General features: G+C 34.6%; 2 protein-coding genes and 1 long non-coding RNA gene across 12 annotated transcripts in view; 2 read left to right on the top strand and 1 right to left on the bottom strand.

Annotated features, from left to right (window-relative positions):
* Positions 1–12,410, top strand: part of LOC100642239 (monocarboxylate transporter 10) — a 310,901-nt gene extending 298,491 nt beyond the window's left edge. For all 7 annotated transcript variants that reach the window (XM_048404630.1, XM_020868497.2, XM_048404626.1 and 4 more), the window contains one exon: positions 682–12,410. In XM_048404630.1, coding sequence (XP_048260587.1) covers positions 682–1,100 — 419 coding nt within the window. In that variant the 3' untranslated portion in view covers positions 1,101–12,410. The remainder of the gene's footprint in view (positions 1–681) is intronic.
* A 1,071-nt stretch (positions 12,411–13,481) lies between these two features.
* On the bottom strand, positions 13,482–14,306 carry LOC125384809. The gene is made up of 2 exons (XR_007223595.1): positions 14,166–14,306; positions 13,482–14,093 (listed from the first exon to the last, which is right to left on the bottom strand). It is a non-coding gene; the product is annotated as an uncharacterized LOC125384809 (long non-coding RNA).
* Positions 13,975–23,501, top strand: part of LOC100646821 (polypeptide N-acetylgalactosaminyltransferase 5) — a 40,381-nt gene continuing 30,854 nt past the window's right edge. For 2 of the 4 annotated variants that reach the window (XM_048404756.1, XM_003394509.3), the window contains exon 1: positions 13,975–14,107. The gene's annotated coding sequence lies outside the window, so the exon portion shown is untranslated. Of the gene's footprint in view, positions 14,108–14,545; positions 14,678–15,640; positions 15,732–23,501 lie in introns of those variants that run through there. The other 2 variants (XM_003394508.3, XM_020868449.2) reach the window with 2 other exon arrangements.

Below are 23,501 nucleotides of genomic sequence, written 5' to 3'. Positions count from 1 at the left end.
ATCGATAAGAGACACGCTCGATGAATTCTCTTTATTCACATACAAAATTCATATTTCCTTCCATCGATCACCTCCCATTGACGATATTCAATTCCTAGATTACGGATTTAAACGGAGGAATTTGATTGATGGAATTTTCCAGTTAAATAATTCTCACGACAAGACCTGTTTTTCAAAGCAGAACTTGAAACTCCACTCTAATGCATTCTCTTTGCTGAGCATACATAATTCATGCCTCCTTTCGCTGACCAATAACGAGACATACTCACTTTTTAAATTAATATTACCAGTTAAAGTAGAACAATATTTCATGGACGAAGCTTTCAAATTTCATGATCCTCTTTAGGAATTTTTGTACCTGAAAATAGAACTTGAAACCGTGTTCTAATGTATTCTCTTTACTCCCATACAAAATTCATGTCTTCCTTCATTGGCCGATTCCCATAACGCTACTCATCTGGAGAATCACGGATCAAGAAATAAAATACCAGACCAAAACTCATCTTTCAGAACATCTTTATCGACGATACTTGTAAATTTCATGATATCCTTTGAGGAACACTATTTTTCGAAACAGAACACGAAACTCATCTCTAATGCGTTTCTTTGCTCCACGTACGAAATTCGTGTTTTCTTTCGTTGGTCAACCTCCGCTAAAAGCACCTAATTTCTAAATTTCAGGTTACATGAACGCGAACAGCTCGAGGGTGGGTTACTACGCGTGCACGTTAAGTTCCTTGTGCGGTGCAGCGTTACTCTTCCTGGTTGGCTGGGGTCGCCAGCCGGCGTCTCCTCTACTTCCTGGCTCGCACCTCTCCAACGTGACCGTACCTCCGCCGTGTGCCTATCCTCCGCCGCCAAGGCCAAGGTTGCCAAAATCACAATCGTTACACGTGCCCTTGGACATGGAGGAGAATCTTCGCGACAGAGAAATGGAGAGGATGCACACTGCCGAACATTACTATCAACCGCAATTCTACGTGCCTCTGAGACCTAGCAAGAGCGTTCCAGAGGGTCTGAGTCATCAGGATTCCTACAGGAGTCGGCCAAGACGGCACAGAGACGTCACGGTGATCGAACAAATCACCACTAGCGTTTGAATCAATTAAAAATTGGAAAAACCAGGAGAAGGAACGAATATAGTTGATTGGTTGTTGGAGTCAGTTGGATACGACGATGTTCAAGCTTGGAGCTGTGATGGAGAATTCTTGGGATTTGTTGATTGTTAGTTGTTTGAAGTTAGGTCTGGTTAACTGTTAGGATGTTGTACGTGGCGAGAGAAATTTTTGATTTAAAATGTGCGAATTTCGTTCAAACGTAGTTTTTAGATTTTTAGTTTAAAATTTAAATGAAATGTAAATTTGTATATAACAAATTTGGCATCACTTTTTCATTTGTATCATCCACACACAAAATTGTCTAGTTTTAGAAGATTTAAGTACAATTTTTTAAATGATTGAAACTAAGTTTACTATTAATGTTGAATTATGCCAGAAATGTGATACATCAGTATTATTATATTAATATTAGATAAGTTTCTTACGTCTTGACATATAGCTGAATGACCAAAGGATTCTTTAAGTTATAATAGAATTCTAAACTAACTCTAATCTTTTTATGTTCATACATCCAGCGATTCCAAACTTTTGATTAAAAATATTGAAATAAAATAACAAACGTTCAAGAAATAACAAATCTCTTACTGACACAAGTTTGAAATTCGTTTACGTATAAAATAGATTCTTATGATATTCGTTTCTAAAGAACACTTTTAACTTTTAAAGAATATTATCGTTGTTACATTCTTGGTCTATGGAACAATTTGGGTTAACCAGATCTATCTTAAATGATCGAAAACGGTTCGAGTAAGAAGGATATTGTCGAGGATATAATTATCGCGGAATATTTCATCGTTATTTACGTGAATCTGTACGTGCTCTGCTCAGTTGCTTTCACGAAGAAGGAAAGAAAAAGAGAGACTCGCAACAGCTTGCCTTGAAGACTATAATCTAAGACAATGAAGGATTTTACGATAAAGGAAAGATCTTTACAACCGCTGTGAATCCGAGATTATACCGTTTTCTGTAAGATTTGAGAATCGCAGAATGGAGAGCACGTTCTCTTGCTGGGAATTTTTCACGCCTTCCGGTGAATAATCGTACAGAGTTTGAGCGTGTTAAAGGGCGCCCCTTTTACCAGTTTTAAAGTTACTGACTGTAGTACCGTTTCTATTTCATTGAACCATAAAATTGATTTTCCTTAATCGAACTATAAGTTTGTTGAAAACTAGGTATTACAACTTTCCTAAACCTAATTGATTATTCGAGATCGCAAATAAATGACCAAATTTTCACTTGATTTTATCGCAATTAAAAGAACTCAGGAAAATGTAATATAGATATTAGTATTTACAATACTTAAATTAAATAATTTCTTATATTTAAAATTTAAAAATCACGCGCTATATCCATATTTTTTGAGTTTCCTTCTTGTACTGTTATTATTATTTGATGTTTTATATTAATTTATACCACTCCATTATTAACTAAATATTCTATTTATGGCAATTATTGATATACTTTCAAAATTAAAAATACAAACTTGTTATCCCGTATAGTTAAACACCATAAAAATTAAATAACGTTAGTCAAATTCGTCTTAAACAACTTCACAGCTCTCTTTTTATCTTTACTTTTCCTTTGAAAGTAGGCACAAAGAAGAGACTCTATCCTCTGTCTATTCAACTTTCTCTTTTACTTAACTTTTGACCCCCGTATTTTTTTAAACCTCTCCCATTCGTCGTCGAACAAAAACCAGATTACGCGTAAGCTTTGAAACGCCAGAAAACGTCGCTCCCTAAACCACTTATCCCACCCTTTCGTTCAGTATCCGAATTACGTGCCCGGGAACAAATACGCCAAATGATTCTCAATCGTTCATTATACAGGGTGTTTCTAAACTGGTGATTCAATTCGAAAAAAGACGAATTTACGTGAGAGAATAAATCACCAGATTCATGAAATTCGTATTTGACGTACTCCATTACACAAACTTAAACTATCATATTAAAAACGAAGTACAAATGTTTTTCGTTTTCTCTTGTTTTTATCCTATACCCCTTTTCGCGTTCCTCTTTCCTTATTTTTCTTTTCTTGTTTCGTTCCTTAAGTGATTTTAGTTCGAATAGCAAAATCTCTGTAGTAACTGTCTTATTACGAATATTTAACGCGAAGAATTTTGCACAGGTATATCCTTACAAATATAATTAAAAAACTGAAACTTAGGTAGACGATTGTTCATTTACCAAATACTATGACGAATGCTAAATCTCAACTTATTTATACTTTTCCGCTTATCACGTGCATTTTGTACATTTTGCTGCCTTCAAATCTCCCACAAGTGCATTAAAATTTAACAACGAAATTATAAACTTTCTAGAAGATAGAGTTGCGTGATCATTTTAGCCTCTTAGAAGCTCATATTATTTATTTAATTATTTACTTTCCCACGAACCCGCTCCATCGACTTGGGTCGATCTTTCAATCGCATTTCGCCTTTCTACTTTCCCAACGCCCAAGCTTCTCATCCCTTGTATTTAACTCTTACTTAAATCCCACAACTTAAACTTCACCTCGCAACATCTACCTCTTACGTTGCTTATTCTCCACATGTCTTCGCTACTCGCATTCTCGCAACGTCTACACTTCGATAACATACGAATCCGAACAGAAACATATTTTTTGAGTTTCATTTTATTATTATTATTTGATGTTTTATATTAATTTATACTACTCCATTATTAAGTAAATATTCTATTTATGGCAATTATTAATATACTTTCAAAATTAAAAATACAAACTTAAAACATCGTCAAATACAAAGTGTGAAACTCTAACGATTCTGAGATTGTATCACCGTTCGGGTAACACCCTGTACATCATCATCCCCCCAACCCACCCCCACCGCATATTTCCATAAATTTAGCAGCGTAGCCACGTGGAAACACGAGCCCTCATCGTTGCTCTTTAAAATCCGACAATTATTGGCCGTTGTTGCGCGCGGCCGGAAAGCGGAAGAGCAGAGCGCGGACCGGCGCGGAGGGAAACGCGTAATCCGGCCTCGGTTCGGTTAATCGAAACGATCTTTTGTGCGCGCAATATCCGTGAACAATACGAGCGGCTATTATCGCGACGTCGTCCCCGGGTATATATGCTTGACAACGCGCGCCTCGGCTGACATCGAAATCTCGTTGTCATCGGAAATTCTATTCAGCCGGGCCCGATTGGCAGATGCCAGGCAAACGATGCGTGTCGACAACACGATGGCCCGCGTTCAAGACCGCCCACGGCCGAATTACGCCCGCAACGTTCCATCGCCGATCACTAAATTTTCGAGTTTACATCGATTATACCAGCGATCGACGCGTAAGTGGATGATTACCGGGATCGGAACGCTTCTGGCGAACATGAGTCACCGATCAAGGCGGAGAAAGCTCGAAGTGACTTCTTTCGATGGTTTGCTTCGTTAAGCGTCAAATTCTTATTTTTGCCAGATAACTTTTTTTAATTATCCATTTTAATTTATCGATGGCAGAATTAATTATTTATTAAAAATTTCACTTTTGGAGGAATGCCTCGTGTTTTTCCTTTAGTTCGTTGAATATCGAGGGAAAATATGACGATGCAAAGTTGAATTTCTATGGTCGTATTTATCGAAGGACGATTTCAGCTTCTTTTAGTCTCTCGAGTATTGAGGAAACGTAGGGTAACGGGAAATGGAGTTTCGTTTCTCAGTTGTTGAGATATTAGGGCATTTATTGGGTACTGAGCAAGAACAGGATGATAGACAGGGGTCTTTTAATTGGATCTTTGTTTCATCGAACTATAACGCTATATTAGAGAATCTATCGAGTGTGGTGGAAAGATAGGATGATTGGAATATGAATCTTTGATTGAATTTGTATGGTTTAGTAGACTGTTGCTACGTTAGAGTATTTATCGCGTATTGGAGGATAATAGAAAGTGGGCTTTTGCTTGTTAGATGTTGTTAAAATATTATAGAATTTATGGAATATCGAGGAGAGATAGGATAACAGAAAATGGGTTTTTAGTTGGATTCTTATTGATTAGTAGTTGTTGAAACATTAGAGAAATTCCTTAGAAGTACTTTTAAAAATTGTAACTTCGACTGAAGTAATAATACCAGTTGCATCTTGAAGAATGCAACAGTATGACAGTGAATTGTTACTTAACTTTTGTAATAATGATAGTAATATGAATTTCTCAAGGAATTTTTTTAAAACTAGTTTAACTATAATTTTCTTCTTTATTATTTGTAAATGGTCAATTTACCTGAAATAATAAATTTATTATTTATTTTTATTTATTGAAACATGATTCGTACAAGATATCATTTAGATTGTCAGGGTTGATTGCGTGAATAAATAATGTTAATTGTTGGCTAATAGTTAAATGAATAATCTAGATGATTATTGAACCAATAGCATGATGTAGCTATTTTAATCATTATGATATTAATCGTTAATATATATAATAATAATAATAGGTAAATATGTTTAGTTAACGAATTATTAGAACCATATTCTCCTTATTTATACTATCGATTGTTAAATTCAATTATTTCATTAATAAGAATTCTATTCAATTATTGTTTAACAAATTAATGAATTATTCAATATTCTATATACAGGCATAGAAACCGTAAAAATTATCATCTGGTGAAATGAAAGAAAAACCAAAAGAAGACACTTCGAGTTCCTCTAATAAAAGGAAAGATACGACCGATTATTTGGAAAAGATAACTTCGTTGACTCGAAAACACGAGATAAGCGTGAATGTTAATAAAAACGACTGGTAGAATCAAACGTGAATGCAAGGAGAGATTATGAGTGTTGAGAGAAACGAATCTTAAAACGCACTATGAAGAGGTTTTATGCCACTTGTTTGTCGATGGTAGAAAGTGAAATGTGTTAAGATGTATGATGTATGTAAATGGAATTTATATAGTCTATCTGATCTATAATTGAAGTATCAAAGTAAGTTAGGGAAATACTTATTCGTGTTAATGGTTTCTTAGTTACGATGTTACTGTGAGAGAAGTATCTGTCTATATATTTCCTTATTTAATCATCATCCTACTATTTCGATTGCAATTAAGTTATCTTCTCGTTGTAATTTTTTAACAAGTTCCAAACATCCAAATATCTCGATGCAGAGGTTACAATTTGTCTTTATTCGTGACTTGAAAGAATTCTAAACTCCCAAACGTTTACACTTGAATTATAAAAAAAGAAAAAGAATTATTCAAATGCATTGTTTTATGTTTTCAATATTAAGAGAAAAGAGTTGCCCCTGTTCGTAGCTTTAGGAAACAGCGAACTCGCGAACGTTTCAATGGAATATATTCCAAAAATGTCTAAATATAGAGATAGGTCATATGTTTTCTCGTTTGTATCGTTTAAAAGGCACTCGCCCATTAACAAATGGATCGATACTTCCCTCCCGTGTGTGTTCACGAAATAACATTTAGAGACTTAAAAGAAAGAGAAGCACAGAAGGACGAAAGCAAAAGGAAAGTGGAATGCGGAATAAAGTAACAGAAATATCGTGGCAGCATGAGAAAAAGAGATTCGAATTTCTAGAGATATAAAATATAGAGGATGGAGCTGGTCTCCAGGATCGTCACATCACAATCGTTAGAAACTTTGCTTATGTTTTAATATACAGTATCGTAGAAACCTGGAAAAGTAAGTACAATTTAGGAACAATTGATATGTACGCATACCTACGATGTTAACGATTTAACGAAAAAAAAAAAAGAGTCAGAAAAGACACACTCATGATCGAATATGTCGACGAATCTTGTGTAATTCGTGTATAATATATCCAAAAGCTCAATTATTGTCTCTGTTAGAGAGACGATCGTTGTTTCCTTTCGAGTTTCTAAGTAAGATGAAAGGGCAACAGAGGAAGAATAGACTTTTAATGAAAGAAAAGCTTGTACAGCCTGCAAACAAGTATTCAACTTTAGTAGTTCACTAAACTTTTCATTCAGATTCTAGTAGAAATTCCTATTAAAAGGGAATCCTTTATTTGAGGATCCAGGACGAACAATCGAGAAACACGTGAAGTCAATATTAATCTTCGGCTGATGTCACTCGCTCTTTTATTTGATGATAGTGAATAACATGCTTTGTTTGGTAACAAAATTTATGGTGTTATTGAAATCTTCTTTTGCACGCTATGGTAGTGTTTTAAAAGTTTCAACGTGCCAAGAAGAAGATTTAAGAGTGATTAAGTGCTACAGCAAGGTTGCAACAATGATTAGAAAATCATATTTTATAGCATTAAAAAGGAAGATAAGTTTATTCGTACAATTCTGTTATAAGAGATAAATTTAATTCCTACACTTAATTGCTAAATAAATACAGCTATTTCGGATTTTATTTTGCACTTTGTGGACGCTCAATCTGGAAATTAAACGATCTTTAGAAATTTATATTGAGAAATGTTCATTTAAGTTAAGTGAAACGCATACGAACGAGCTTTGCGAATTCAAAAAAAGCAAGTAGTTGTTATAGAACTGCTACGAAGCTTTCAATTTACTACGCTGAATCAGATTCTGAATTTTCCACGCTATTCGCCTTTAAATGGCCACGATTTAGAAACGTAACCGATTCTATTAAGAAGTATAACTCGTTTTGTGTCGAATCAAAACTATGTAAATTAATTTGTTGAATCGTAAAGAACAGTAAAACTACTCTAAGACACAAAGAAGAATGAAAAATCCAGAAGAACGTCTACCACGTTTCGTAAATAATTTCTTTCTCAGTTGAATTTTTCACGTAACTTGTGCACGATTCGAGGGGAATCTTCGTTGTGATCGGATTTCGAGACGACAGCAATCAAAACTAGATTACGGCAAAGTAATTGCGCGATCGAATTGACGAGAATCAAAACTAGATTAGGAGAAAATTGTCGCAGCAATCTGTTCGCAATGTCTGACGACATCAGCCAAAGGTTCAACCATTCAATTCCTACTAGCTCTTAAATAAAAACAACTCATCTCGAAGACTTTGATACACAGCAAACGAGTCACCGAATGATAAAGTGATTAGTACCTGAATATTAAGTGTTCTAGGTTTACGCGACGATTCAGCCACGCGAACATCGTTTGTTTATCGCGAATCAAACAAAAATATCAACTCCCTTTTACGCGATAGACTTTACTGTGGGTTTTTTCGGATCGGCTCTTCTAAGACCATCGTAGTACAAGCTTCTGAGATGGAAAATTAGGAAGAAAAAGGGAATTAAAAAACGCCACGAGAACGATTGCAAAGTTGAGAAGAACGATTCGCTTTGCTAATTAGATTAGATAATCCCGTAAAGGGGACACAATATCGTCACGCTTCCGCTTCTTGCTGTCACTTGTCGCGCTTAAATCGCTGTCCAAGTCCTTTCGAAAGTCGCCTCGTTACTCGAACGTTGCTAATTGTAAGTAAAATAAGTAGACTGTGGATAGAACTACCAGACGCGTGTAAATTACGCAGGATGCGCGCATTACGTAAAAATAATATCCCAATTTTTTCGGACAAACATCGTGAGGATGTTGGATGGACATAAACGAAGGAAAAATGTTCGTTCGATGGTTGGATAAAATGTTACGAGAAAGATCGAAAATATCGAGAGAATAATACGCTTGAGTTTTCGATATTGCTCGATCAAACAGTAAACTTTTACGTTGAATGAGAAAATATATTCGATAAAGGATAGAACGCACGATGAACAGGATACGAAGAATACGAGAGAAGATGAAATGAGTTGAGATGAAATACAATTGAAATGAATTTTATAAAATGATAAATTCAATTATTCCCTTTTTATTGCTGATACTCTTGTATCTATCGACAGAAACGACGAAGACTTTCGTATTTTCGTATCTCTTGTCTAAACTGGCACAAAATTTGCCCGGAAAAATTGGAAATACTATTTGTTATAATATTCAATAAATAAGACGAAGCTGTACTTAAATTGTATTATACCAGTTATCTTAAAAATTTTATGAATTTACGTAATCGTCCACAGTCTACTAACGACGAAAGTGGAGAATATTTGGTGAGACCAACGATGTAAAGAAACAGAGGATCATCGGCGAACTTCCAAAGCTTCAGATTTTTCACTTGTATCGTAATTTTGGTAACTCGAAGCGTAACACGTTCCACTGTATTTAAGATACTTTGCGTTTGGGAAATGATCCTCTTATAATCGCGGAAGAAACTTTACGTTGTTGTAAAAGCAAATTTATCGTATCGTAAAAGCAAATTAATATTTTACTGCGATTGTTAACGAAGTACGTTGAGCAGCCATAGACTGATAAAACTTTCAACGACCAATTACTGCAATTAGCGAAATGTGTAACGTGAAATTTTGTTTGAAGGAAGAGATGAACGAAAGCATCACAATTCATCGAAGCACAAAGTCAGTAGAAATTTATATCTACTGCAGCTTCTTCGAGTAACATAACCAACGTGGTATCTTTATTAGAAAAGGAAAAAGAACATAACTCATAAGTACCAACGATATAAAAAGTTTAACGAGTCGTTTAAGAACGTGTCGTATAGTTTTTAATGTACGAAGTTTCGCCTAGTTAGATGAACGATATACGAAAATTTCCGCGTGAAGAAAAAACAAAAAAGAAAAGAAGAAAGATCGATGTATCGTTCTTTTTAATCGATCCCTGTTCCAAGATGTTCATACTCTTCGTTGATTCTCTTTGTGGTGAAAATTGTTTGTATACTGCCAATTTTTATAGAACACTGTTCGCATAATAATTCTTCGACACACTTGTATCTTCTTGAACGATCAAGCGTTTGAAGTGTAATATCCGAGAGTGGGAAGAGCGAATTAATTAATCAATCAAGGAGAACTCACTCGTCATAGGATTAATTGTCATTGATTAATTGTCTTTATCGAACACTTTGCCGTGTGTTTTTTCCACGACTTATTGTATTTCGATCAATCGCGACGAACATTGAGTGGAAAGCCGGAGATGCGAATTCTCAACTCTTTAAAGCCGCAATTTCATTCCGTTAAAGATCAACATTCTGTTAATACAACGTTGTTTAATATTCGAGTTTAATCTAATATTAAGAAAATATTTGAAATAGCAAATTTTGTTTAGCACCTTAAGGTTCATTTAGATGCTTCGTTGATCTAATTGCTTTTGCTATTTCGTCTTCCACATAGACTGCAGAATTTTATGGAGTATGAAATATTGAATTTGATAAATTTTGATGAATTTGATAAATTACGTTTCCTAAATTATTGAAACGTCTTCGTATTTCTAATTTTCCGAATGAACTTCAGTGAAGCATTTATTAATCTAATACGTTCTCGTAGTTTAATGAAACAATATAGGTAATTGTAAATTACTTTGTTTTTCGATAATATCCTATCGTACTGGGTCGTTAACGAACCAAAGGAAAGCGTCACTTTATGTTCCATATGCTTCACAACGCTTTCTTATTCCCCGTAAGGAATTTTTACAAGTTTTTAAACATTTTCAAGAAATTCAACGTAGGTTTAATCAAATTGAACGAGGAGTTTGAAATTTGTATCTTCGAAATCGAACGATTAAACGACAAACGCAAATTAACGAAACATAAATGATAGGAAGGAAGGTTCGCTGAGACCTTTTAACAAACATCGTACGACAGTTCCTCCCTTCTCATTGTCCACGAGTATCTCGAGTGTTTTTTCTACAATACAATCGTAGCTTTCTATCCACGAAGAAACATAGAAGACCAGAGTCTTTTTCTAATCTTTACGGTCCATCAGATCTTTGTTATAGCAAATGTATCAATTCAGCAAACATGTACACTAACTGGTCAATGTATGCACATATTGATTTGATAAGTTTACATGTATTGGCAAATTTTTACATATGCATAAACAAAAATTCATTAATTTGAAAAAAGACATGCATTTATCTTATTTGAAGTAACTGAATATTCATAGATTTATCGAATAAAATGTTATAAAGTTTTCATTTTCATCCTATACTACAACAAAATGTGATCAAAGCATCAGCAATCTATAATTTTCCACAGAAATTTTCTAGGTTTACAGTGCTATGTTTTAATGATTTGGATAATTTTTTTTATAAAATATAATAATAGTGAATAATTCTTTTCTTTCGTTATACATATGTTTCTTCATATACTTTGCATTTCCACTCGTTCGACATAGTTTCCATACTTGTCACGCTGTTATTATGCTTCTGCTAATGTGTCGTACTAAGTAAATATATTTATTAACTGTTAATTAATACTAATTACAGGCATTCGTGTATTTAATTCCTTTCGTAATTACTTGCTACCGACTACTGATAATAGAAACATATTATCGCTAATATTTTCGCAGAGAAGATAGGAAATTTAACTTTACGGAAAATAAATAAATTTATCGTTTGGTTAGTTAACAATCGACGCGCATATAAAATCAAACGATAATTGCATACATTAATTAGCAGTGTTAGGTGTAGTATATACGTTCACCGAATTTCACACCTTTATTACGACAAATCAAATGTAATCCTCCCACGATATTGAACGAACAGTCTCGAGCGCGGAATTCAAAATGCAGCAGCGTGAAATCGAGTTTTATACCTCGTACCAATTTTAGCGAAACGTCGTAAGAACTAAGAACGTATAGACCAGATTTTTCGATTTCTATTCGTGTACCATTTTCCATTCGTTCGTAACTACTAAATGTACGCTTAAAGGGGAAAAAGAAAAAAAGAAAAAAAAAAAGAAAGAGATTCTGCGTGTAAAGCGAGGCTACGAACAAACCTATAGATATTCGAGCGATTCTCGACGCGTCGTTCTCGAGAAATCGTCGTCGATGGCCGTTTAAGGGGAACTTTTTCGATTCGAACGGCAAATTTTCGCACGAAAGTTTCATGGAGGAACGGAGGCTGGGATATAGCGGAAAGTATTTGCGCAATCACGATAGACTTGGAGGCGGCAAATCGCTTTCGAAAATCCGCTATCCGCGAAACTACGTTCGTAGATGTATCTCGAGGAATTCTCTGATAACCTGTTGTACACATGCATACATACACGTACACGTACACGCGTAAAGACACGTATACAGACACACGTAAAATGTAATACTTGATCCTTGTGAAAGCTTCTTGTAAACCGACAGACATTTACGGGAAATCGTAACTTCTTTACTTTTTAAAATACGAGACGATTGAAGAGGAAGAGGGGAAGAGAGAAGGAAATACGCAAGGTCTCCCATTACGAAGCGTTGAGCATTTTGTAAAAGTTTTATAAATAGTTCTATGTAGTTGAACAGCTGGACCAATAAAATGTATATCCGATTGTACCAGTCAATTATTTTTACTCGTGCAAACCTGTTACACCTTTCCAACGAATATTTTGCGGCTCGCAAACCGCTTCATTTCGCATGCTATCGAACAAGTCCGATCTACAATCTTAGAAATCAATGGTAGTTTCACGAACGGCTTAATAAGTTTCTTGTAATCGACTATATAAAATGTCGCGCGATAAATAGTTCACATAACTGAAATTCATATAATAAGATCTCATTGATTCTCTTTATTACTTACGATTTCTCGTTCATAAAATGGTACTTCACGTTCAGATACATGAATTTAACCACTAGAAACTAACTTAATCGAGCATTAATTAAAGTTTTATTTAAATAAATGGTCTGCGTTCAAACAGGCCAATTACACTCGGCGCCATGTCATAAATTATAGAGAGCGTAGTAATACCTCTGAATGGTCGGTATTACAGAACGTGATGCGATGCTCTGTAAGCGCCAAGTCCATATTTATCGCTTTCTTTATTCTTTATTCTATATGGAATTGCGAGTTTTCGAGCCGTACCTCATTTCACTAACATGCATTTTATTCCTTTCATTGATTGCATTAAATATAATTCCTATATTCGTCGTAGCAACTCACAGAGGGCATAAGAAACACTCCGATTTTCTTGGTCGATATTTCAGAACGCGACATATGATTTATTTTTTATTCTTATCTATGTACATACTTAGTAAATGATTATATCCGAAATAATAACATAATTACATGTTTAAAAAAGATACTATAATTTTTATACAGTGTCTTCTGTTTATGGTAAGATTGATATTGAAAGAAAAATCATACTTTACCTTCAGACGATAAGATGATTACGAAAAAATTACATATATAATAAAATATAAAGCGTACATCGTGCTTGAATGTGGCACAATTAAAACTAAAAGGAAGATCAAACGACAAAATTTTTTGTATATACAAAATTGTATTTCATCTACTAATTAAATTTTCCATTAATTCTACATATAGATATTGATCATAGATATGTACATATTTCTAAACGAAATACATACTAAAAATAACGAAAAATGGAGGAAGAAATAATTTCAGAATTATCTTTGTGATACATTTAATCCTATCCAGCGTTTAAAAACGGCTATATAAACGATGAAACGAAAATTTCGTAAATATGCGATATTAAAATCTTAACCAAATTTGAAACGTAGGAATCCCTTATTGACAATCCCGTCTGATATTATATATACAATTTATCTTTCTCATTTTTTTATGTTCGAAAGAATCGATTTATAAAAATGTATCCATGCCTGAATGTTTTCAAACTTCATTACTGATCCATATACGATTCGAACAGAAACGACTATAGTAATTCCAGTAGCAGTCACAAGAGGTGCACCGATCGTCTTAGTGGAATCAATGAGAACGAGTCGAGCGTGAATGGAGTCGAAGACTTCAATTGTTCGCGTCCGATAAATCTCGATTCGGTCGACGGAAACTCTCGATAGTGCGTATATCGGCGATCGTGGCCACTATCGATATCGGGAGGCCACGCACCGTCGTCAGAGCGTAGAAAGTGCTGCTACGGATGTCGAACAGGTGTCCCCACTACGATAGCCTAACCTCGGCGCTGCTTTCAGTGGCTCTGCAGTGTCGGATGTACACGTATGTGCGATGTACGGGATGTGCACCTGGAGGCGTTCTTGTTACTAGGTCATAAGAGGTGTGTATCAATGAAATTCGTGCTAATCAGTCGTTGCTTACGAAAAGTAGATATTTACAGTCATGAGAACCGCGTGTGTCATGTAGAACGCCGTCGTGTGAAGTGCATTCGTCGCCGTCGTCATCTCGAGAGAGAAGTTTGACCGATCGTTTGCTTCTAGCACCTGGCGTCTCTCGCCAGTCTGATCCATCACCACGTCGTGTGTGTTGCATTCCTCGTCCCGCTTTCTTTTCGTGTTGCCACAAACAATCCGGTGCTCCATGAAACGTTTCGTTTGCGTGTATAGGATTACAAAAAAAAGATTGCATAAATATACGTGCGTCCGGGATCGCAGTGACGTATCGATACCTCGTTACGTGCCGAGATGACTTCCACGCCGGCTATTTCCACTATGGGTTTCTAATAACAGACTTTTATGTGGTGCCTCGTGGAGCACGAAGTTCGACGGTCGTTTATTTCGCCAAGTAATATCACGTAGTGTTGGCCGGGACGAAAACGAGACTGAGGGCGAAACGGAGGCTAGCCAAACAGCGATCGAAAGAGCGCGGTCTCGACCGAGGATAAAACTGGGTAATATCTTTTTAGCTCGTGTCACGCGACCGATACTCGACCATGTGGTGTTGCAACGTAACGGTGCTGCGTGGATAGGTATATATAGGTATAGACGGGACAGTTTCTTCGCGTAGACGCGACTACGCAACTAATTATGCGACTTTTGCAATGAAGTGTGTTGGCTATTCGGTGGATACAATAGATATACGGTAATTGTATATCAAAGCATTTACGGAACATCCGTTGATACAACCGCAAGTAATATTATATACATTTTCTTGAACCATTTTAGATCTTGTGGGTTGATGTTTATCTTTTACTGAAATCGTTCTGTATTACGTTGTCGTTGTCGCTTAATAATAGTGATTGTATTAATGAAAATTAGCTTGTACGTTTTAAACTTATTATAGCATACTTTCACGCTATGTACTTTATCCGATATAATAGTATACTTTTGAAAGAGACAAGAAGAAATAGTACTTCAGATTTGTAATACTGCCAGTCCTGATAGGGTCTCGTGGCCCGTATTTTCTCAAATACATCTCAAATTACACATTTCGAAACAGTCGAAACGTATAAACCTTCAATTCCCCACTGATTTTACGGCCTCTCTATATCGTTTTCACCTATTAAGTACACATATATCGTTTTAGTGCGGCGTGCGTTACGCATTTCCGATTCACCGTAGAACCGTACCGCGCGGATTCCATCTCGTTCTTGCCAGTCCGGTCGTGAAGCGAGTAATCTTATTCTACCGGCTATGTCGGTATTCCGTTTAAAGGAATGCGGCACACCTGCTCGTCTTTTACTGTATTCCCAAGGTCTTCCATCGAATCCCCATAATGTATTAACCCTCGTCCCTTGACTCATTTTCAATCTAATCATTCTTTTTTTCTTTTTTTATCATTAACAAATTCTCTAATCTTATCTAAGATCAAAAAGAAACATTAATATACGCGATTTCTTACTTTTCTTTTTAAGAATCTTTATCTATTGGGACGAGAACAAAATTGGGATATAAAAATTCGTAGACAATATATCTGATGGATGGACGAAGGGGTACATACGTTATGTAAGTCAAATTTTGATCAACGGAATAAACACGCTAATATTGTCTGTATTGTTGTCTTTTGGTCTTTTAGCACAGGTCAGTTTCACTTCTTTCTCGCTCTTTCACCTAATACTCTAATTATACATCCTGTAAATCTAACACCTGACCTTACTTTGAACTTTAAGCTGCAAAACTAATAGTTCTGACACTTACACTCTTTTGCTCGCCCACCAGAGATATAAGAGCTTCGAAGCACGCGTGAAAATGTCGAACAATAATAATTTCTTTTTCCTGTCCTTACGCGAAACAACGTACGATCTATACCGCGACGGTTCGCCGCGAATAACCTTCATTAACGGATGGATAAATAATTCATGAAGACAAAGCCGGTTCTTTCCATCGAAGAACGTTAAATAGGTAAATGCAGCATACCTCGGTGGTGATTAATAAAACGAGTGAAAGGTCTGGCCGTGTAAAGTTCTCTCTCGTCGGTTGATGAGTGAATTGGCCAGTTCAAGACGACACGTTATTCGACCTGCAAGGACACGTGTACCGATCGGCCGGACCCCTATGTGCAGTTAGAACAAACGATTGCCATTGCGGTAATAGGCTTGGAAAACGTGATCGCGGGGCTAACGTGTTAAAATCACGTTTTGTCGTTCCGAGATGGCATTCACGGAATCCCATACACCTGATAATGCCAATGATTAGCATATTTTACTTTGAAGCAACGCTTTGTAATGCTAACGATAAGTACACGAACGATTTGCGTTCGGCTAATCACGTTATGATGAAATTTCCTGCCGGCATAGCGTGCAGTTCAGGAATTTGGAAAATTGGGGGCGCATCGTGCGCACCGGCTCGGTAAATCTCGTTTATCTCAGAGGTTAGAATAACAGCATTATCTTTTTAGAACATAATATCGGCATTTATAGTAGCTCGCGGAAGTACATATTCGAAAACTTTGTAACGGAAACATGCGGATAGATATATCATGTGCGTTATGGGAAACTTTTTAAAACTTCATTAGTACTATAATGAGGCATGGCTATCATAATTACATATGTATGTTGGTAAGATTTTAAACCAATCCGGAAATTTACATAAAAGTTACAAAATATTTATTTCAAACATATATTTTGTTGAAAATTAATATACAGTGTGAACAGCCATGTGAAACACTTAATAGGATATGAAGATTAAATTAAATACTAATTAAATACTATAACTTACTAATATAGTGAATAAATTGGATGTACAAATAATTTGTCTACTTTTGTTAATTAAGTGTCTATAATAAATATCTTATAATTTCTATATATATCTTCAGGTTCATTTCAAATTTCACCAGAATAAGTCGTGTCTCATTATAGTACTAATAAAATTTTTTAATGTTTTGCATAATATATTTGTAAAAAGTTTTCATAAATGTTCAAATACTTTCTTGAGTCACTATGTATATATTACTTTTAGACGATCCAGTTACAAAAAGACCCTGATTTTGGTATTATAAAAACAAAGAATATTTTGGGGGAATATGCACTGATTAATTTTGATATTTGATAAGACAGTTCCATTATTAGCGGATACTAATTTCTACAACTACCGCGATCTTCGATAATTTTATATCAGGCAATAGATAAGATTAATATCTGCCATTTATACTGAAATGAATATTTCATTGTCGTCTATTTGAAAGTGGGACGTCCTGACTCAATTCGAGCTTACTGCATAATTGGTTCTAAAAGGATTTTTCTTTTTATGGACGCCAGGAAGAATATAGTTATTAAACGTTGCTAATTAATCCGTTTTAAACTGGGCTCTAGCATCGCGCGATGAGATTAAATGGTTCCAAGCAATTGCGGTAAGATTTTATTGTTAGAACGTATTCCCTTCTCTGTTTCTCGCGTTAATTATGCACGAAACGGTGAAATGTCGACTAACCTCATATTTTATGCACTACATCCGCCTCGTTTTTGAATTCGATACATGTCGAACGATTTTCGTCGCAGGGTATTTCGATTTCAGGTGCTAGCTAGTGAAAAATATTTTGTAATAATTTATTGAAAACAAATGTAATTTAAAAAATTGAATATACGTATTTCGTTTTATTTTTTCAATATTTATTAACTATTTTTCATTTATAACTGAAAATAAAATTCTATCAAACAATTTCATACATTTAATTTATTATGGTTAACAAAAAGTTACTTCGAATCCACAATTTAAATACGGAAGATAAAAGAGGAATTTAGATAATAAAAAATAAATCCAACGATACAAAGAATCGAAAACAATATCATAAAAATATTTTTATTTCCCGTTGAGCTCCTCACACCTTCATATTAAAATTGACAAAAAAGCTGTAGAGAATATTATCCAAATATTGACACAAAAAGGAGTACTACAAATAATTACCTTAATTAACCTAGAAAAATATCGTTTCAAATTACCATTATAAATCATAAGCTTAAGGTAAAACACACCGAATTCACAACCTAATTTAATAGGATTTGTTTCTGCTAACATCTAAGTAGTAACAAGAACTCTTAAAGGCTGTTCCACCTAAATCTATTATTCCATGTATACTAATACTACGTAATTCTCAAGGAAAAGCTTCTTAAAAAATATTAAAGTTAAATTTGTCAAAATATTAACACATTTCGTATGCTCTTCAATTCAAGCCACGTGTATTAACTATTAATGATGCATGTGGCATAAATCGTGTTCGATGCATTAGTACCTTAAGTACGAAATACAATTTTTCTTACAAAATTGAATTATTCTTTTTATGAAACTAACTTTGCTTTGTCCAGCAAATTATCCTTTAACGAAGCAATCAGTATTGTAGTTTAATTTACGCGAAGGGCTTTCGAATCTGAAACATTAACGGTAAGGTAACACAGTGTGTCGCGACACTCGCAAGTGCTGTGATGCATTCGACAAAGAAAAACGATGGGAGGGAGAGAACGAAACGGATCGCGGGACGACGAAGACGACGATGACGACTTTCATGAGTGAAATAAACCGTGAACAAAACGTGCATTGAGTGAAAAGAATAATTTGTAAATTCACGAAGTCTTTTACGTGGACGTGCACGCACAGGTCTTTCGTAATCGGTGGATAAGCGGCGCGTATTATTTTTCGCGCGCGCCGGTATTATCTGAAACAAGCGATTTCACTGGAAGCCTCTTAGAAACCTGTGTTACGCCGCCGGTAGTGCGTCGTAAAATTCTCGACCACGCTGACAATTATCTATTTACAGATATACGCGCAATAACTAACTTGACACGAACAACCTCCAATTTTTCTATTTATTTTTCATGTCTTTATCATACAATAGGCCAGGGAAAATACATATTTACCTTTTACTATAAAGAGATTTTATGAATGTAGAGGTTATGTATTATGCAAAAGATTTTGAGGCTTGATTAGTACATTTCGCTTTTGTTTCTTTGTTACGTTATACTAAAGATTTTGAGACTCGATTAGCTCATCATTATTATGGTTTAGAATTACGGAGTTTAGAAGAAATGTGTAAATACGGAGAAGTTTTAAAACATTTATCGCAGGCGTACATTTGGTAAACGTCACAGAAGTATTTGATCAGCTAATCATTTATTTTATTAAATAAGTATTATATTATATATATCCGTGAGACCGTTCTGATACCATTGGATGATGCATAAACTACTTTTGTGACTTGCATGAAATACATGTAATAGAATAACATTTATATACATTTTTATATTTGTTTCATACTTTGTCAACATAACTAGGATAATCATATCTCATTACGATGTTAACGAATTTTCGAAAAATTCTATTAATACGTACAAGATAAGTAAAAATGTTTTTCAATGAATATTCATAAACTTTCATAAATCAGTCTGATATCATAATCCAGAAATTCATCGTTGGCCTCAGCGTTAAAATTCCTAGAATATCGTACTTTGGAAGTTTCACGGACGATTTAATCGAACGTCGATCTCATGTTTCAAAGCAAAAAACGAAGATGATGGACCGATACATTTGAACTATAAGGTATGCTTGCAAAAGCAAACACGCCTAAGCGAGCTTTATGAAAACAAGGTTCGCATGTACATATGTGCAGTTTATCGATGCTCGCACGAGAAGCCTTTAAAGACTGCTCGTTGTGCTGTAACGAGAATTGTTCACGACACTCGACCCACACGATCGCGGCTTTCAACGAGTCACGCGGACCTCTTGTGATTGGATTTGTAACACTACGTGCTCGAACATTACAGTCTCGCGTATATGCGGGATGCTTGATACACTGTATGGATCGATAAATTAGGTATACCACTTATATACGATAGCCTCGTGCTTCTTATCATTTCGTGCATTTAATAGCTATTTAGTGGTAGCCTTTTTTGGGCCTTTTTCCTTTTTCTCTTCTGCTCGCTCCTCCCCCTCTTCTTCCTGCGTTTCATCGATCGCTAGGGATTTTTAGAAGTTGGAAAAGCTTGAGATGTTAAGAAAATTGGTTGGCTAATGTATTGTCAGTTTGTGTTTATCATGTGATTGTAGATACCAGAAAACGTGATTCCTTCTACTACTTTGCAAATGCTATATATGTAGTAGTGTGCGAAGTCTTAGACCATCTATGATAGGAATCTAATAATTCATGTATGTATTATATCTATAGGAAAAATCCATTAGTAGAAATATGTATATCTATGAGATACAGAGAAAATTATGAATAATAATAGTAATAGCAATTACAGCTAATTATAGCTAGGAAATATTCCTATATAGTGCAAAAAGACACGAGTCGTCGAATGTCGTCTTTATAAACATACTTATTTGCAGCTTGTCTTGGTTTTGAAAAATTGTTTGAAATATTAAACGCAGGATGATAAATAATAAAAATAAATTTATTCAAAAATTATGTAATGACATCGTCGAAAGAAGTCTCACTGTTGCAAAAACGAAATATTAATTATTTCGAATTAACCGATGTTCTCTATTAAAATGGAATTAACAATAAATTTAAAAATAAACATCAAGCGTTTTTATATTTATTATTCATTTGTAAAAGCAATTTTATTTGATACGTAGCTTTGCATGGTAGTATATATGTGCCTAAATTAGCGCGCGAAAATTTTAAGTGACTACTAGAGTCGAGTACACCGGAAGTATATCCAATCTTGCAATTAATATTACAGTTTGCTTTGAACTAAACAAATTTTCTTATTCTCCCTTTAGCACACGTACGCACGCACATAAAATGCATATATATATATATATATATATATATATATATATATATATATATTCGGCTGCATTTTTTTTCTTTTTTAATTATGAACTAACATGGAATTTCGGTCGGTGATTTCTAAATATAATGCATAAAGTTAGTATCAGCGGAAACTTTGATCTATGCAGTTAGTATGTATTCAAAAAAATCCAGCCGCCACTCAAAATCAGGGAAGGTGATCTTTCTTTACACGATAACGCTCGGCCTCGTGTTCCTTTTCCAACTCGTTAAAAAATAAAATATGTCGGATAACAATTTTCACCACATCCTCCTTACAATCCAGATCTGTCCTCTCTAACTACCACCTATCTTGATCAGTGTCAAACTTCTTTGCAATTAATTAACAATTTTAAGAATGATACACAGGTTGAATCAACATCAATTAGTTCGTGTTTTGCAAGTATAAGTCGAGCTTTTTACAACGAAGAAATGCACCAGCTTGCAGAACGCTGGAACAGAGTTGTCAAAGTAAATAGTAATTATAGCGTTAAATGAAATTACATTACGAAAAGATTCAGAATATTTACTTTTGCTTCTGGAAATCCTCGCGAATTTTTCCCGGTATCTAAGAAAAATATTAAAAGAGCAAGATACAAGATACGATAATATTATAATGATAAGGCAAGTTACAATAGTATTGTACAAATTTGGGTTGGAGTATGCGTGATAGTGCGTCGCGATATTCCAACTAATCTGCAGAGCGTTTAAAAAAATATATACAATCACTCGACACATTTCCTGTATAAATTCCATTGTTAATTTAGTCGCTATTACCCGGAAAGGTTTCTGCCGGTTTTGTGACCCGTATAAAACGGCGCGTAATAACGGTATTCGTATGATACTGCGATCTTCATTGTATCGCTTGTATTGTCGAGGTTCGCCAGCATAATTAGAAATATAATACTACCGGCATTACGAATTTAGAGTGCAAGATAAGAGGTTTAAAAATTGTACCATAGCGAAGAATTAAATTATCAAAACTATGATATAGAAACTGTGAATACGAATCGATCGATACGGAACTGAGGAAATGTTAAAGATAACGGTTGGTCAGGGAAATGTAATGCTAATTGCGCGTTAAGAAAGAAAATATTATTTGTTAGTAAGGGATAAATATTGACAATACTTGTTTCGTTGATATGTGTGTATTTGTATATATATATATTTTTTATTTTTATATTATTATTATTACGTTATTATTATTGCTATAATTAGATTACTATAATTATTATTACATACGAAATTTGATTATTATGTAAATTGTATCTTCAGTAGAATCTAAGAATATTTATTTTTATTAAATGACATGATAACGAACTCCATTTCAGTCCGCGTATTATTTTTGCAAATAATATTGCACCATGCGTAACCAAATATTTATCTTTCATTATTAACACCTGTGCAAACGAGAGCTTTTAGTCGTGAATACACGCGATGTTAAAAAATGACAGCTATAAAATTTCGAAAGTTTATATTTGTTGAAAGGAATAAAAATTAATTAACGATTGATAATATTACTTTACTTTTTGAGAGATATTAATACACATACACATATTTAGCTTTTCAGGTATGATTTAAAAAAGAGAAGAATTATTGCAGCTACTACCTGTACTATCACGCATAGTTCATTCTATACTGCCCTGTTTTTGTGCGAGCTTTAGTTCAAGCCATTGGCTTGCACACCACAGGCGGTGCACATTGTCGTTTATTTTACGTACCTTAAATATGTACGTGAGCGACTTTAATGAAAAGTATAGTGTGAGCATATGAGATTCATGAGACATAAAGCGTCTTGATAAACGCCCAATTTCTGCACATACAGGATGTTAAACAAAAATAGGCAATATTTATAAAGCATGAATTTAGACATCAAGACAACGAGGAAAATTTCTATATAAAAACGTCGTTTAAACTTTCTGCGTTGTCTTAGTATCTAGAATACCGTGCTTTTTAACACACCGTATACGCAATATCTTTTCTTAGAAAAGTAGAAAATAAAAAAGAGCACACGAAGAGAATAAATATTCCTATAAGAAATTATACAAAAATATTGATCCAACATTTAGTATTCCATGCGGTGAATATTATGAATTTTTAAGAACATTCTCAACCGAATCATATTTTTCTATGGTTAACAAATTTCTGAAGTTTGACAAAAATAAGAAAGAATTGTTATTAATATTAAGCGATTTCTCGTTACAATTTCATGTAATTAAATTTTTCTTAAAACTTAGAAGTCCGTCTTGAACTAAGAACGAGCTCGATACGTAAACAATTGAGGAATCGTAACAAAGTCCAACTCTTTTCTATGACACCTTGTATATTGCATATCGTAAAAGCGTATCTCTAAAGCGACATTTTCTCGCGCATACATATATCATAGATTGCAAAGTAACGATACTTAATAAAGACCTCGCGTGCATATTATTTTAACCTAGTTTTATCACCTTCCCGACGACGTTAGCCGGTTTCTTCGTCGATAAATTACTCGGTCGGGACGAAGAACGAAT

The sequence above is a fragment of the Bombus terrestris genome, chromosome 3 (assembly GCF_910591885.1).
Source record: "Bombus terrestris chromosome 3, iyBomTerr1.2, whole genome shotgun sequence".
NCBI classification, from domain to species: Eukaryota; Metazoa; Arthropoda; class Insecta; order Hymenoptera; family Apidae; genus Bombus; species Bombus terrestris.
Note: the sequence above shows the minus strand (reverse complement) of the source record. Positions and strands in the feature narration are given on the sequence as shown.